This window comes from Bos mutus, chromosome 14 (genome assembly GCF_027580195.1).
Source record: "Bos mutus isolate GX-2022 chromosome 14, NWIPB_WYAK_1.1, whole genome shotgun sequence".
In the NCBI taxonomy this organism is placed as follows: Eukaryota; Metazoa; Chordata; class Mammalia; order Artiodactyla; family Bovidae; genus Bos; species Bos mutus.
This window is the reverse complement of record NC_091630.1, coordinates 12,226,124-12,243,732: the sequence shown is the minus strand read 5'-3', so window position 1 is coordinate 12,243,732 and position 17,609 is coordinate 12,226,124. Positions and strand designations below refer to the sequence as shown.

Sequence of the window (17,609 nt, the reverse complement as noted above, 5' to 3'; positions counted from 1 at the left end):
CTACAGTCCTTGGGGTTGCAAAGAGTCAGACATGACTGAGTGACTAAGCACACACATATTAGAAGATTACCTTTTTCTAGCTTAAAAAAAAAAAAATCCAATTTGGTTACATTTAACACTCAAGTCAAGAAGGAACATTTTTTGTGTGATTTGTTTTCACAAAAAGGAGATCTGGTAGAAAATAGTTTTGGACCTGGTAAAAAGGCTGTTTTAAGTCTTTATACCTCAAAATGTCCAATCAGCTGGTATTTGTTTTATAATTAATATTGAGTTGTATGACCATGCTGAGTAACAGTTCAGCATCCTAGCTACCCTGATCACATAAGCTTCATTCTTGGCTGGCCTCACCTAGTTGTATTTCCTTTCTATTCAAGCTTTGTTTTATAGTTTTAACCCAAGTTGAATAGTGGTTTCCAGTATATTGAAGTGGTTAAAGGCAATAACACATACCTAAAAATGTTTCTGTAAAGTCTGCTTTACTTCTGTAAAAAGAGTAGTGTGGGTTTTTAGTTATTGTTAGGTAAACTTGCTGACATTGAAAAACTTGAATTTTAGATGTATATAAAAACGAGAGGAAAATATTGGAAGATTGTGCCTAAATGTTTTTTCGTTCCATCCATTTCTTTTTGTGATATTTTAAATTCAAGTATGGATATATTTATTAAAATTTATTTCTCTGAATGCTTTCTTTATAAATTTAAAAATATTCAGATGAATAAATATAATAATTTAAAATATTTTCATACCCAAAGTACTAACCTAACCATTTGAAGATAGAAACTACACTTAGTATAAGCCAGAAGGAAAAATTTTTCAAAGAGATGTTCTTTTAAAATAAGAATACTGTGAATCAGGTTCCGCTGCCAAGTGGTTAGGTGTCAGTCTTACAAAGTAGAAACACTGAAGCAAATTCTTTAGGTGCGTATCCTTGTATTAACCTTTGTAGAAGGGCAGAACAACTCCTTTGTATTTAATGTGTTTGAATCTGTGTTTGGGATGGGATAATAATTATACTATTTCAATAACTACTAAGTACTAATTGCTGTGTATTTCAGAAATAAAAGCTCGAAGTGATAGTGACAATCATTTAAAAAAACTGTTTTTTCCCCAACTCCCCTCCTCCCTCACAGGACATTGCACTAATTTTGCCAAACTCTTCTGAAGGTTCTGTTTCTGAACTGGAGCAACTCTCCAATTCTCTACCAAACAAAGAACTGATGGCCTCAATCTGTGACTGTCTCCTGGCTGTGGTAGCTAACTCTGAGAGCAGTTACAGCTGTTTACTGACATGTGTCAGAACAATGATGTTTCTTGCAGAGCATGATTATGGATTATTTCATTTAAAAAGGTAAATGCTTTATCTAATTTAATTCTGTTGTTACTTAATTGACTCTTTTGCGGCCCCATGGACTGTAGCCCGCCAGGCTCCTCTGTCCATGGGATTTCCCAGGCAAGATTACTGGAATGGGTTGCCATTTCCTTCTCCAGGAGATCTTCCCAACCCAGGGATTGACCCTGCGTCTCCTGCGGTGGCAGGTGGATTCTTTACCACTGAGCCACCAGGAAGTGGTAAAAATTTACTATTTTCTTGTATTTTAATTCCCCCATATTAATTAATTCATAGATGTTGTAGAAGGTGGAAGGTATGGTTTCTTTCATGTGGAGAAATTCTGAATTTGTGGAAAAGATTCATTAGCAGTGAAATGTACTAGTAATAAAATCTTTAGGTAATATAAATTGAGAAGGAAATCTTATCATTCCGGTGTCATTAATTCAGTGCTCGAAGATACTTGTTTGGTTGGCATAGACTCCTCTAGTTCTTCAAAGATGATGGTAGTGTGGTATTCTGGACTCTGAAGCTGAAAGTGCTGATTCTGTTTATTCTCTAGAGGAGTGGCTGATCTGAAATGGATTTGAAATGATATAACTCTCATGCTGCTCAGTCTCTCAGGTGTAATTTCTGCTCCCCATTGCTATCCATGCCCTCGTCTTTTTCTTCACTAGGGAGATAGATAGCTACTACTTAGTTTCCCTGAGAATTCGTAGAAGTGTGTAGGATTATGAGATCGAAAGGATTAGGCAACATGTATTTGTGCCTCTCATCAATTCTTATAACGTTGGTTCCAGGTAGAGTGCTTGGTGCTGCTTCCCATCTTTCCCCCTGCTTAGCCTGTCCTCCTGTACTCTCTCTCAGTTAATGGCACCTGCTGAACACGCAGGTTCTCCCCCTGCCACCTCCCAGTCTTTCGCCAAAGTCTTTAAATTTTATTTCTTAAATGTCTTTTTTCCTATTGCCCAGATATTTACCTTTAAAACTCGTCTTATACACTACATATCCAATTAAACTTAGTTTTTAAAAAAAGCTGGCTCTGCTAGGTTCATGTAAGTCATTGTAACCTATTTCCTTTGTTTCTTCAGCTTGGATCTTTCTGCTGAGCTCCATGTAACTCATATATCTATTTGATGTCTCTGCTTAGCCATCTAATGGACACCCAAGCTGAATGAAAGCAGAGCTCTTGATATTCTTGCCTCAGACATGTTTCTGTCTTGCTTAACTTGGTAAATGTTAAACGCGAAGATTCTTGCTGCTTCTCTTTTCCTTTCTCCCTGCCTCCAGTCTGTCAGGAAGTCCAGTACGTTATGTTTTCAAAACATCCTGAATCTGATCACCTTTCTCCACCTCCATCGTTACCACCCCTGTCCCCTCCATTGTATTTGCCTATATGACCCATTGCAATAGCCTCCAGTCTTCTCTTCTTACTTCTAGTATTGTCCCCATAAAAAATATTTTCTTAGCGCTCAGATTGATCTTTTTAAACTTAAAACAAGGTATGTGTCATTATTATTTTGCTTAAATCCTTCTGTTGGCTTTCCATTGAACTGCAAAATTCAAACTTGATATTGATCTCTAGGGCTCTTATACAGTCCAGCTCTTGCTTATCTTTCTGACTTTTCTCATAGCTCTTTTATCCTCAATTTGGCTCCCTGTCAGGCTCATTCCTATTTCTAGACCTTTTTTTTTCTTTCCTAAAATGCTTTTTCCCTAGTTTCTTCTAGGACTTATTTTTTTACTTCACTCAGGTATCTGTATCAATATATTTCCTGCCTAAATGCCTGCCTAAAATGTGTATCCTTTGTGTCCCCATTCCTTATACCCCTTTATATTTTGACATTATGTCATATAGACTTACTGCGTATTTGGTTGTCTCCCTCAATAGAATATAATCTGCACAAGGACAGGGACTGTGTTTTCTTGACTGTACTCCCTCCAGCACCTAGAAACCTGGTTCATAGTAGGCATTATGAAGGAATGTTAGAGTCATTTAGTTCACAGATATTTGTTGAATGCCCTCCTCTGGGCCAGACACTGCTCTAGGTGCTGGAGATTTAATAATTAAAAAAAAAATCCCTGTCTTCTCGATGCTTTCATTCTATTAGAAGTAGACAGATGATCAACATGTAAATAAAATACACAGTGTGTTATAAAACAATATAAAATAGAGCAAAGGAGTAGCGAGTGCTGAAGTGAGGGGGAGAGTTGTCATTTGAAGTTTGAGGAGGTAATCAGGGAAGTCCTCGCTGAGAAGGTGGCCCTTGAACAAAGAACTGAGGGAGGTGAGTGAAACATGTTAATATGCTGGGGGAGAGCAACTGCATGTGGTATGCCTAACTTGTCTGAGAAATGGCCTGGAGACTGTGGTGGTTGCTCTTAAAGTGAGTAAGCACATTGGAAGATGACAGGGCCCCGGGTCAGAGAGGTAGTGGGTAGGTGAGGGAAGGGGTCATCGGGGGCCTTTAGAGTTACTTACAAGGGCCACTGGGCTTCCCTGGTGACTCAGATGGTAAAGAATCCACCTGCGATGCCGGAGACCCAGGTTTGATCCCTGGGACAGGAAGATTCCCTAGAGAAGGAAGTGGCTACCCACCCTAGTATTCTTGCCGGGGGAATCCCATGGACAGAGGAACCTGGCAGGCTATGGGATCACAAAGAGTTGGACACATCCGAGCGATTAACGTACACACAGACACACGAGAGCCATTATGAGGTTTTGAGCAGAGGTATAGTGTGATCTGGCTTTTTCAATAAATAGCTGACTATATCCTCTAGTCCTGAGAAAGGCCTCACTTAAAAAAACTTTTTTTGAGATGATTTTAGACTTTCAGAAAAATTACAAAATAATAGTACAGAGCTCAGATATACCCTTCATCCAACTTACCCTTATCCCTGTCCTTACGTTGATGTCTTGAATAACCATTGAATATTTGTCAAAATTAAGAAACTAAACTTGACATAATACTGTTAACCAAAATACAGAACTTGCTTAGATTTTACCAGTTTTTCTAGTAATGTTCTAAGTACATCATATCAGGAAATATGCATTACTGGTGATAACTAACCTTGGTCACCAAACTGAGATGCTGTCTGCTAGGATTCTGCACAGCAAACTTACTAGTTTTCTGTTTTTAAACTAAACATTTTGATAATATACTTCAAGACTATGTAAATGTCCTGTTTCTACTTAAAATTTTCATCCAGTCATTTTATTGTCCATCAGTGAATCTTGGCACATGTCAGTTATTACTGTGGTGTTTTAATGTGTGTGTGTGTGTGTGTGCATGCACACTCAGTCATACCTGACTCTTTGCAACCCCATGGACTGAAGCCTGCCAGGCTCCTCTGTCCATGGATTTTTCCAGGAAAGAATACTGGAGTGGATTGCTATTTCCTTCTCCAGGGGATCTTCCCGACCCAGGGATCAAGCTGGTGTCTCCTATGTCTCCTCCTTTGGCAGGCGGGTTCTTTACCAGCTGAGCCATCAGGGGAAGCCCATGGTGTTTTAAGAGTGATTTCCTATTTTTCTTATTCCTTTTTCACTTAATTATCCTCTGTAAGGATGAATTCATCACTTTTCCCCATTTATTTACTTATTTGGGTATTTATATCCATATAGACTTGTGGACATTAAGTTTTTTTGTTGTGTACTAATTGAACAGTATGTCGTTATTTATTTTATTGTTCAACTTACATCACTAATTTTGGTTTTTCTCGTTGACTAGGGCTGGGAAATACATGTGTCCTAACTCATGCATTTACCAAAAAAATCTACATTTTTTCCCCCATCTATTTATTGTATGTATATATTTTAAAAGATGAGTCCATACAAGTATTTTGTTTCTAATACAGTGTCAGAGGGTGGATTCTAACTTTCCCCCTTTCTTTGTAACCTCATCCATGTTTTATGATATACAGTTGTGTGGATTTTGACCGTAATGTGTCTACTATCACATTTCCATACAAAGCCATCACCCCAGCAGTCTAGTGTGCCACCCTTTTATAGACAACTTCGCTACAAGTTGAGTGACAAAATACCAGATTTTAGTATTGCTAGTTTACTTTTTTAATTGTAGACATTCTAAAGGGTATGCAGTGGACCCCAGTTTTTGAAAGGCCATCTAAATAAGGCTCATTCTCTTAAAGTTATAAGTAAAGGCTAGTAATTGGTATAATCCAATTTTTAACCTAAGCTTTTTCCGTTGATTGTACTATCTCTATGTTTAATCTCATTCCTGTTTATTGTGCTTTGTCTGTTTCATTATTTTATAAAGTTCTCATGAGCACGAGTCTTATCTTTCTCCATTTTGTATTGCTTTATCCAAGTCTTGAAATTTTATTTTGATCAACTAAGAACTATATAAATGCATAATTTTAGCAGGGTTATGTATTGTCATGGTTTTGGACACATAGCATGATTATTTCTTACACTGAAACCTCTCTATAAGAGGATGGTAAATTGTGGGCCACAGGCCAAATCCAGCGTTTATTGGAACGTAGTCAATATTTATGTGTTGTCTACAGATGGTTTCCCACTACGTTAGCCATTGAGTAGCTGTGACTGAGACCACTATTCTGTATAGAGGGCAGATTGAGTTCTGTATAACCCTGTAAAGCCTAAAATATTTATCGTTAGACCCTTTACATAAAAAGTTTACTGATGCTTACTTGATACCTTTGATTTCTTTCTGTCAGATTACACTGTCATAAAGATAATCATTCTTTGTAGTTATTATATAAATTAGGCTTTCAAGCGGAGAAGGTGATGGCGCAAAAGTACCACTCCAGTACTTTTGCCTGGAGAATCCCAGGGACGGCGGAACCTGGTGGGCTGCCATCTATGGAGTCGCACAGAGTCGGACACGACTGAAGTGACTTAGCAGCAGCAGCAGGCTTTCAAGACAGCTATAACTTCCTTATGTTAGAGAAATCCCCAGATTATAAAAAAGTGTTCAAAAAGGAACCTGTGAATTTATTTGCTAAGTTTTGTAGCTTTGTTATTTGGGGGAGTTTTTTTCTTTCTGTGTTTTTGACGTTTGTGTACATGCATGCCCGTTGTGTCCAGCTCTGTGTGACCACATGGACTGTAGCCTGTCAGGCCTCTCCTCTTAACTCAGGGAGCAGACCTGGACCTCCTGCATTGCAGGCGGATTCCTTACCGCCAGAGCTATGAGAGACACCCTTATGAAGTCTATCTTCTTTAAAAGGAGGTATCAACTATAAAAAGAAATGCTTTGTTACATGGTTTGTATGACAGATAAACCAAAGTACTTTTTTACATTTCTTGAAATGTAACATTTTAATTTACTAAATTTTGTTTGTCTGAACTGAGATAGTTCATTTCTCATGCCAGACTTATATGCTCAAATTTTAAAACATTGCCTCTCTATTTTCTTTATTTACAGTTCTTTAAGGAAAAATAGTAATGCTCTGCATAGTTTACTGAAACGAGTGGTCAGCACATTTAGTAAAGACACAGGTGAACTTGCATCTTCATTTTTGGAATTTATGAGACAAATTCTTAATTCTGATACAATGGTAAGTGTATATATATGTATTTGGTATTTCTCATATTTACAAACTTAATGTATATGTTAAAAAAAATCACTTGGGTTCAAAAATATCTTGGAATGATGTTATTTGGAACTTGGAACTTACATTCTATTTTTTTCATATGTCCTCACCTCACTAAAAGTATGGGTTTTTGATTTATAAAAAAAATAGATTGTTAAGAGTAGAGTTTATTAGGTATCATTCTTAATTCTTTCAGCTGTTTGAAAATGTTTTCCTACTGCATTGTGGCTTCCATGGTTTTTGACAATAAATCACTTGTTAATCTTTTATTGAGTCACTTCTCACTGTTTTCAAGATTCTTTGTTTTTGGCTCTTGATCATGTGTTAAGGGTGGATTAAGTTTGTTCTACCTGGAGTTTGTTGAGCCTCTTGAAAGTGTAAATTAATGTTTTTCATCAAATTTGTAAAGTTTTCAGTCACCGTTTCTTTAGATATTTTTTCTGACTCCTTCTTCCTCTTCTGAGACCCTTTATTATGCCTGTGTTGGTACTCTTGATAGTATCTCCACAAGCATCTTTTGAGGCTGTGCACATGGTTCTTCATGTTTTCCTTTCTGTTGCTTAAAATGGATAATCTCAGTTGACTATGTTCAAGTTCACAGATTCTTTTTTTTTTTTTTTTTTTGCCAGCTCAAATCTGCTCTTGAGCCCCTCTAGTGAATTTTTTGTTTGACTTATTGCCCTTTCCCACTCCAGAATTTATGTTCAGTTTTTGTATAACTCTTAGCTGTCTATTGATATTTTCTTGCAGAGTGCTGTATCAACTTCCTTTCCAGTTTTTCCTTCCAAGCATTTACTTCTTTGGTACATTCTGAATAGTTCTGTATGAGTTCATAACTTCCTGAAGCAGATAGCAGATCATATCACTGTACTCTCCAATAACTTCTGGTGTCTATAGAATAAATTCCAGACTTTTTAGCATGGCATTCAAGACTATTCACTGTAGGGCAAAAAGCTACTTTTGCAACCACTTCTCCCTTACTGGGAGGCACCATCCGTAAATCTCCTCTACTTACGTGTATCTCCTTGGCCATGCCTCTGTTAGTTTGTTGTTTTCTCTGTCTGTCTCTCTTTCTGTCTGGTCAAACTGTAATCTATTTATAGTGCCTATTTTAACACACCCTGATTTGCGAAGCCTGTTAATATTACTTTTCTTTCTGTATACTTCACATCATATTACTGGATTTCTTTTTATAGATCATTTATATGCCTACTTAGCATTTCCTCTTCTACTACCTGAGTGTTAACGTCACTTAGGTCAGAGACCATGTCTTACTGGATTTTTCCTAGTGTAATTGCATAGTGTCTTCTATAGTTTAATAGCTAAAGCGTTTGACAAATGATTATGGAGATTTGAAGTGGTATCATATATTTCATAGAATTTTCATTTTCCTGAAATCACTTTGTAGATTAAAAAAAATCTCCTTAGAAATTCTTTTACTACTTTTCACAGTAATGTATGTGTATATATATATAGAGAGAGCAATCTTCAAATTAAGCTAAATTTGACTCTAGATTTTCTAAGGCTGTTTTTAATAACAAGTAGATAAGAATTTAAAACGTGTTTTATTTTGTTCAATTTCTGTTCATAATAATGAAGAAGCAAGGTAGGAGGGAGAGGTGAAATTTTGTATCCTTCCAAATATTTTATTTTTAAATTTTATTCCAAATATTTTAATTAATTCATAGTTTTTCTCTTTAAAAAATTGGTTATTCTGCTTTTCCTGACCTTGAAAAATAATAATCATTATAATGTTTCCCTGGTGGCTCAGACGGTAAAGAATCTGCCTGCAATATGGGAGACCTGGGTTCAAAGATGTCCTGGAGAAGGGAATGGCTACCCACTCCACCATTCTTGCCTGCAGAACTCCATGGACAGAGGAGCCTGGCAGGCTGTAGTCCATGGGGTCACAAAAGAGTTGGACATGACTGAGCAACCAACATTTAACATATAATACTTTTTGATTCAGCTGTACTGAATTTCCCACCTGTTTAAAGTGGTATGAATAACTGAGAAAAGTCAGATAGATACCTTGATAATTTGTGATCTCATTAATATACTTCTTTCTATGAAATATATTTAGTCTGTTAATTCATACATCAAAAAAAAAAATAAAGCATAAGGTAGACCATCATCAACATATCCTTTATCACCACTTCCAAACAGAGCAGGTAAAACCCTTGTAGACATATGGTTTATTGAATTTCTCATTAAAATTGCATGTCCTGTTCCTTAATGTCATGTAAATGACTCCTTAGTCTAGTGTTTACTGAAAGGAGCAAGTGTGCTCTAGGCACAGTATCAGTTTGAGTGGAAATCTGTGCAGAATAATTTTCATTTAGTTTTCACTGAAATGTGTCCAGTTAAAGGAAAAATGGTAGGAGCTACAAACGAATTTTAATGTTACTGTTAACTTAAAAATACTAAGTCCTGCATCAGAATTGGTGGGACCGATATTCATGTTGAGATGTTTAAAACAGGGCTGTGTTAAATTTGAAGCTACTTAAGTTTTCTTTCATATGTGACAATGGATGGATTTATTATCATGAACTGAGATTTGCTTTGTGTGGTGAATTTTTTTCATGATTCCCACATTCACTTTATTGTGTGGCATATTTTTCAAAGCAGAAAATAATAACTTTATGACATCTGTAGACAACACATAGTCTTAAATATATGGTTCCTGTTTTCTTTAGTTGTTTGCCTTGTCTCCAGAAAAGGAAGTTCAGCATTTTTAGCTGTTATAGCAGCATTTTTATTAATTTGAGTATCAATTAGTATATTCTGTTTCCTGCAAGTGCCAGTGTGTTTGTCATTGGATATTTTTGTTGAGAAATGTGTTTGCCTGTTTATTTTGTGAGTTGTAAAGAAAAACTTGTTTCAGCTTTGAGCTGACTAATTCTTAAAACCAGCCGTTTGTACTGATGTAAAAACCAAAACACTGAGGGGAAGATTGCCGCAATCTTAAATATCTGAGAGATTTTGGAAGCATTTTTGCAAATTTCTCTGCTCTCAAATTTAACTTGTGTGTGACATTTACAGGGATGTTGTGGAGACGATAGTGGTCTCATGGAAGTAGAGGGAGCTCATTCAGCACGGACGATGAGTATTAATGCTGCAGAGTTAAAACAGCTTCTACAAAGCAAAGAAGAAAGTCCAGAAAATTTGTTCCTTGAACTAGAGAAGCTTGTTTTGGTAAAAAAAAGAAAAACAAAAAAACCAGAAACAAAAACAGCTCCTTCCTAAGACATACTTTCTTCTCAATTTGACTAGTACAAGTTTTCCTAGTGACTTTTAAAAATAGTGACCTCTCAGTTGGGTATTTATGCTCTGAATTAATGATTTGGAGTGAAGTCCTCCATACTATTATGAATTTTAAGGAGTACATGAAGGCAGTACTTTTTGAATGATCTATTGTTTGAATGCAGAGTGCCCCCTGATACCATTACTTAGAAATAAAATGGCAAGTGTTTTTGGCGTTTGTTTTACTTTAATACGTATAATAGTGCTAATTTCTTGATGGTGTTCCAAATTTCTTAGTAATGGAATACCACCTTTTCTACTAAAGAGTCAGTAGATTATGGGCATACATGTTCAAATTTTACCTGCATTTTCTTATTCTGCTTTTGTTTGTATCTAGGAGCATTCAAAAGATGATGACAGTCTGGATTCTCTGTTGGACAGTGTGGTTGGACTTAAGCAGATGCTAGAGTCATCAGGTGATCCTCTACCTCTTGGTGACCAGGATGTAGAACCAGTACTTTCAGCTCCAGAATCTCTCCAGAATCTGTTTAACAACAGGTAAAACAAGCAGTGTTTTGTGGTTGAGTAGATAGTGGGAAACATGCAGATGGCTGGGATCTAGAAGAGGCCAGCAAATTATTTTCTGTAAGGGCTTCCCAAGTGGCACAGTGGTAAAGAATCTGCCTGCCAGTGCAGGAGATGCTAGAGACAGAGTTTGACCCCTGGGTCAGGAAGATTTCCCTAGAGTAGGAAATGGTAGCCCACTCCAGTATTCTTGCCTGGAAAATACCATGGACAGAGGAGCCTGCACAGCGCAGCACACACGTGAGGGCTAGGCAAGAAAAATCTAGACTTTGCAGGCCACACTCAGTCTCTGCTGCACACACTTCTATAGCTTTTTGCTTGTTTCTTTTGGTTTTCTTTAAAAAGCTTTAAAAATGTGGAACCCATTCCTAGGTTGCAGGCTATTCAAAAGCAAGTTGGCCAAATAGAGTCATAGTTTACTGATCCCTGGTCTAGAGGCTATGCCTCTTGATCTTTGGAGCACTGTCCTTCTAGAGATAATGAGTGTTTAATGTGGTGAAATTATTCTCTAAATTTAGAAAAATTGCACATTGGTATACTGTTATAAATTTGGCTTTTTGGAAAGAAAGCTAGGTCTCTGTTTTATTTTATTGAAAAATCAAAATTTGTTACAAAAGGATTAATTTCCAAGTTGCTAGTTTTTAAGGATACTTAATTCTTAAGTAGTTTTTTGAAGGAGTCTTTTTAGAAGTGCTAATTTTGCTAATATTTTAGAGGGTAATATTTTTAATTCTGTTGTTCACAGGTTTTACTTAGAAGTTAAGCCAAAATACTTGATTTTGGAATTCTGCTTTTTAAGAAATACTTTTTCTATTCTAGAACTGCATATGTGCTAGCTGATGTCATGGATGATCAGTTGAAATCTATGTGGTTCACTCCATTTCAGGCTGAGGAGATTGATACAGATCTGGATTTGGTATAATTTTATTACTAAATATTTAGGGGAAAATTGTTGGTTTTTTTTTGTTTCTTTGCATGTTGTTAGCACTAAAATAGATGACATTTTATGGCTGTCAAAAGTCTGTCTCAGGATTATACTGCACTATTTTTATGTCAGATGCCCACTTAATGGTGTCCAGGACTATTTTTTTTTATGCTGCTGATTTTGCCTCTTTCTAATTAATGGTCTGTATATTTGAGAATGAGGGGAAAATCATGTTTTTGCATAAGTACTCTGAAGCTCTTTGGTTTCTTATATTTGTAGGATAGAGAATAGTATCTGACAAAATTATAATGGATTTCTGTATTGGGGTTTAAGGAGAATAGGTTGTGGTATCTGCTCTTAATTTGGGGAAATGTAAAAAGACATTTGCTAAAGGAATATAGTGCGAACAGGAATTGACATTCATTAACTTAATACTGTATAGATAAAAGTATAAATAAAGATTTTAAAGGAGTCTGTTTTATGCTTCTCATAGATGTATTAGGGAGGATGATGGCAGCCACAACTTTGGTCTTTTAGGTTTAATTAATGTGGATAAAACCTAAGTTAAACATAATTTTCATTCTCTGAAAGTTGACTTCGGTTGGAACCTCATTAAATTCATTAAACTTGGGGATCTGTGGTACAGAATTCTTTTATAACATAGTGATGTACAAGGCTTGTGGAGTGTGTTATTTCAGATTCTTTTGGAAAGTTCTGGAGATACTCCATTGTTAATTTATATAGAGAAACCCTGAGTTCTTTGTCAGGCAGCAAAGATCTCAGACTAATAGTCCTCCTTTGAGTAAGAATGCTAACTTCCCACCCCCAACCCCTGAAATAAAAGCAGCTGAATTCCTAAGACTTTTTTTTTTTAAACTACCAATGATGTTGCTTTTTGAAAAGATGAAGGAAAGAGGCTGACCTGTAATTTCTTATGAGAATCAAATATAGTTTATAGGAAATTGGAATTGCTATATTCAAATGTTACATTAATAGTTACATTTAAAGTATAATGCTGCATGAATATGCTGCATTTAAGGTCTGTTTTTCATTTTGTTTCGTTTTTATGACTGCAGGTAAAGGTTGACTTAATTGAGCTCTCTGAAAAATGTTGTAGTGACTTTGACTTACACTCAGAATTAGAGCGCTCGTTTCTGTCAGAGCCGTCATCTCCTGGAAGAACCAAGACAACTAAAGGATTCAAACTTGGGAAGCACAAGCACGAGACCTTTATAACCTCAAGGTAAAACATACTTTGCTGAAGATCTTGATTGGAATCAAGTAAGGTTATTTATTTTAGTGTAATTTAAAACACGTGACTATTAAAGGGAAAAGGACACTGATGTAATATTTGAGTCATAAATATCATCCTGAATTTTTTTAAAAGATAATAATTTGGCCAGGACATACCTGATCCATTTGTTATATTATTAGACTTTATGAGAGTTTAGAAGATTTGAAAAAGAGTGAACTGGGTTATTTCTTAAAAGTTGTAGTCATATCAGTAAAATGTTGAGTACCATTCTTCACTTGTTTTCTTGTTTCCCTGGAAGGTAGCAGGGATATTTGCAAATTTAACACGATTAGGATAAGAAATAATTGATAGTGCAGTTTTCAGTATTGCAAAGATTGACTTATGTTTTCGCTGGAAATGTGTAAAAGAGAGGTGTTCATGGAATGCTTTTGTTTTAATAGTGGAAAATCTGAATACATTGAACCTGCCAAGCGAGCTCATGTTGTGCCACCACCAAGAGGAAGGGGCAGGGGAGGCTTTGGACAGGGTATACGACCCCATGATATTTTTCGTCAGAGGAAACAGAACACAAGCAGACCACCGTCTATGCATGTGGATGACTTTGTTGCAGCTGAAAGTAAAGAAGTGGTCCCTCAAGATGGGATACCACCACCAAAACGGCCACTCAAAGTGTCACAGAAGATCTCTTCTCGTGGTGGATTTTCAGGCAATCGGGGAGGACGGGGTGCTTTTCACAGTCAGAATAGGTTTTTCACACCACCTGCTTCAAAAGGTAACTACTTTTTTTTTTAACTTTGAATTTTTATTTTGTACTGGAGTGTAGCCATTTAACCATGTTTTGGTAGTTTCAGGTGAATAGCAAAGGGACTCAGCCACATATATACATATGTCCATCCTCCCCCAAACCCCTCTCCCATCCAGGCGGGCACAGAATGTGGAGCAGAGTTCCATGTGCTGTATAGTAAGTCTTTGTTGGTTATCCATTTTCAATACAGCAGTGTGTCCATGACCTTCCCAGAGTCCCTAACTGTCCCTCCCCCGCAACCTTAAGTTGTTTTTCTGAGTCTGAGTCTCCTGTTTTGTGAGTGAGTTCATTTGTATCATTTCTTGTTAGATTCCCCATATAAGGGGATATAATATTTCTTCTCCTCTGTCTGACTCACTTCACTCAGTATGACACTCTAATTCCATCCATGTTGCTGCAGGTGGCATTATCTTACTCCTTTTAATGGCAGTAATATTCCATTGTGTGTATATGTGTGTATATGTATGTGTGTGTGTATATATATGTATACACACACACACCATGTATATATGTATGTATGTATGTGTATGTGTATGGGCTTCCCAGGTGGCGCTAGTGGTAAAGACCTGCCTGCCAATGCAGAAGATACAGGAGACACAGATTCAATCCCTGGGTCAGAAAGGTCTCTTGGAGTAAGAAACGGCAACCCACTCCAGTATTCTTGCCTGGAAAATTCCATGGACAGAGAAGCCTGGAGGGCTGTAGTCCATAGGGTTGCAGAGAATCGGACGCGACTTAGCACGCACACACACACGTATACACATACGTACCGCATCTTTATCCAGTCCTCTGTTGATGGACAATTAGGTTGCTTCCATGTCTTAACTCTTGTAAACAGTGCTGCAGTGAACATTGGGGTGCATGTGTCCTTTCAGATCATGTTTTTCTCCAGATATATGCCCAGGAATGGCATTGCAGAGTCATATGGTAGCTCTTTTTCAATTTTTTAAGGAACCTCCATGCTGTTCTCCATAGTGGCTGTACCAGTTTACATTCCCGCCAGCTGTGTAGGGGGTTCCCTTCTCTCCACACCCTCTCCAGCATTTGTTGTTTGTGGATTTTTTGATGACAGCCATTCTGACTGGTATGAGGTGATACCTCACTGTAGTTTTGATTTCCATTTCTCTAATAACTAGTGATGCTGAACATCTTTCTCCATGCCTGTCAGACATCTGTATGTCCACTTTGGAGAAATGTCTCTCCAGGTCTTCTGCCCATTTTTTTGAGTGGATTGTTTGTTTTGATGCTCTTAAGTGTCATAAGCTGTTTGTAAATTTTGGAGACTAAGCTAAAGGTAACTATTTAATATATGTTTTCTAATGAGTTCTACCAGTATTAGACTGTTGAATAGAAGTGATTCAAATAAAGTATTTTTTTGTTGCTATAATTAAGCTAGATCTAGACCAATGGTACCATTTGCAAAGTACTTTATTGGATGGGAAAAAATCTTTTTTTTAAAAATTAATTTATTTTTTAATTGAAGGATAATTACTTTACAGAATTTTGTTGTTTTCTGTGAAAAAATCTTCTTTTAAGTTAACTTTTGATTAACTACATAATTACTGTTGAGCTTAAAAAAAGTCTTGCCTAACTTTTTTCCTATTTGCATTGAAAATTGTGTGTATCCTTTCTGAATAATATCCATACATTATTTTCACAGTTGTCCTTACCAACAGTTCCCTTAAGATTGTTCTGTGTAGTTCATCATCGATTCTTTTGTCTGCGTGCTTCCTAATGTTATATTTAATCTATTTTCAATGTTTCAAGATTTTAGAACCTGAATTTCTACAGTATAAACTTACAGAAATTATATTCTACTAGTGGATGATGACAGGTTTTCATGCTTTTGAGTTGAGAGGATGAGAGCCAAAGATAATAGATGTTTACAGTAATAGTGAACACATAGCTGTGTTAGGAACTATTTTAAACACTTGACATATAACACTCTCATCAGCCTCATGAGGTAGATTCTTTTAGTACCCTCAGTTAACAGAAGGGAAAACTTGTCAGTTAGCTGACCAGGACACATAAAATACAACAGGCAGAACGAGTATTTGAACCCTGGCGGTCTGGTTCCAGAGCCTCTGCTTCTGACTGTATGTAATGCTGCCACTCTCACCTGTATTTCATGTGCAGAATTCCATATCTGCTCTTCCATTGCTTTTGAAAATTTAAGAAAAACATGTCATATCTTCCTTAACCCAGTTGGAGAGTTGCGGTACAAGTACATTTTGATTGTGTTGTCTATGTTTAGGAAACTACAGTCGTCGGGAGGGAACAAGAGGCTCCAGTTGGAGTGCTCAGAATACTCCTCGAGGAACTTACAATGAAAGTCGTGGAGGCCAGAGCAATTTTAACAGGGGTCCTCTTCCACCATTACGACCACTTAGTTCCACAGGTACACGCTCTTCCTTCTTGCTGTTGCTGAGGAGGAGGGAGGCGAATCATCCTTTCCAGATTGTTGAATGTCATATATTCTCATTCTGGGAGAGAATATTTTAGAATGTAGGCATATAATTCTGAAGTCTGTGTAATTTTATGTCTGTGAGTGAGTGCCCAGTGTACATATTCTGTATAAATTCTCAAAATTTTAGATTCTGAACTGTGTGTATAATCTGAGTGGTTTCATGTTGACTAAACTGAGATATCTTCATGGAGTATACAGTTTGATTCTTCAACAACGCAGGTTTGAACTGCAAGGGTTGTCCATTTTTATAGGCAGATTTTTTTTTAACAGTAAATATGGTTCATGGTTTGAAATAAGGATGCAGAGGAACCTCTGGATATGAGGGCTAACGTAAATTATATTGGATTAACCCTCGAGTTGTTCAAGGGTCAATTATTTTCTTTTCTGTTACAGGATGATCTTATGTATGTAATATATAACCTTTTGTTCCCCTCTAAAACATTCCTATATCAAGTCTGAAATTCTCTGGTCAGATATAGCTTTTGGTTTCAAATGCACTTTTTTTTTTGGACCACACCATAAGGCATGGGAGATCTTAATTTCCCCTATCTGTGCCCTTGCAGTGGAAGCGCAGATTGTTAACCACTGGACTGCCAGGGAAGTCCCAAATACACATTTTTAAAATAATAGCTTTATTTGAGATGTAATTCTTGGTTTAGACAATTTAACGATTTAAAGTGGTCTTCAACACAGTCACAGAACTTGCACTTGAATATTAAAAGGAGCAAGCAGTAGTCTTGGTTTGAGTGTGGTGTCCCAGCTTTGTATTTATATAATGGGAAAGGGAAAGATGTTGCAACTGAAAATCATATTCTTTCTTTTACAGGCTACCGCCCAAGCCCTCGTGACCGTGCTTCCAGAGGTCGTGGGGGGCTTGGGCCTTCCTGGGCAAGTGCAAATAGCGGCAGTGGAGGCTCGAGAGGAAAGTTTGTTAGTGGAGGCAGCGGTAGAGGTCGCCACGTACGGTCCTTTACACGATAAATATTCTTGGGAACATCCTAAGTGCATATGAACATTTCACGAGGACAGTAAAAACAAGACATTGGAGGACCAATTTAGGCTTAGCAGTTACCTGGATACATCTGAGAGAATATTTTTATCTGAAGAAAGCAAATTTTGTTTGATACCTAACACAAGATTTCAATAAAAATGGAAACTTTGTATGTATGTTTGTATATATTTTGTTCTCTTCTTAAATGGCTGTTTAGGAAATTTCCTAGGTTAAAAATGAACAGTGAAATGACGGTTTTGTTTTAGTGTGTATCTCGCCTATACCACAGACGTCCTCGATACTTTCTTAGCTTACGGTACCCTTTACTGTTTCAGTTGTATTACAGTATACCTCGGCCAAAAGAAGTGTCTAATAATTCCATTTATTAGGCTATTAGGTCCAAACAATAAGAATTTATGTCCTGACCACAA

General features: G+C 36.9%; 1 protein-coding gene across 2 annotated transcripts in view; it reads left to right on the top strand.

Annotated features, from left to right (window-relative positions):
* Positions 1-17,354, top strand: part of VIRMA (vir like m6A methyltransferase associated) — a 63,505-nt gene extending 46,151 nt beyond the window's left edge. The window contains exons 16-24 of one of the 2 annotated variants that reach the window (XM_070382978.1): positions 1,131-1,348; positions 6,739-6,871; positions 9,950-10,102; positions 10,548-10,708; positions 11,555-11,651; positions 12,737-12,903; positions 13,356-13,687; positions 15,975-16,118; positions 17,014-17,354. In XM_070382978.1, the coding sequence (XP_070239079.1) occupies positions 1,131-1,348; positions 6,739-6,871; positions 9,950-10,102; positions 10,548-10,708; positions 11,555-11,651; positions 12,737-12,903; positions 13,356-13,687; positions 15,975-16,118; positions 17,014-17,168 (1,560 nt within the window). In that variant the 3' untranslated portion in view covers positions 17,169-17,354. The remainder of the gene's footprint in view (positions 1-1,130; positions 1,349-6,738; positions 6,872-9,949; positions 10,103-10,547; positions 10,709-11,554; positions 11,652-12,736; positions 12,904-13,355; positions 13,688-15,974; positions 16,119-17,013) is intronic. The other variant, XM_070382979.1, reaches the window with a different exon arrangement.
* The last annotated feature ends 255 nt before the right edge of the window (positions 17,355-17,609 follow it).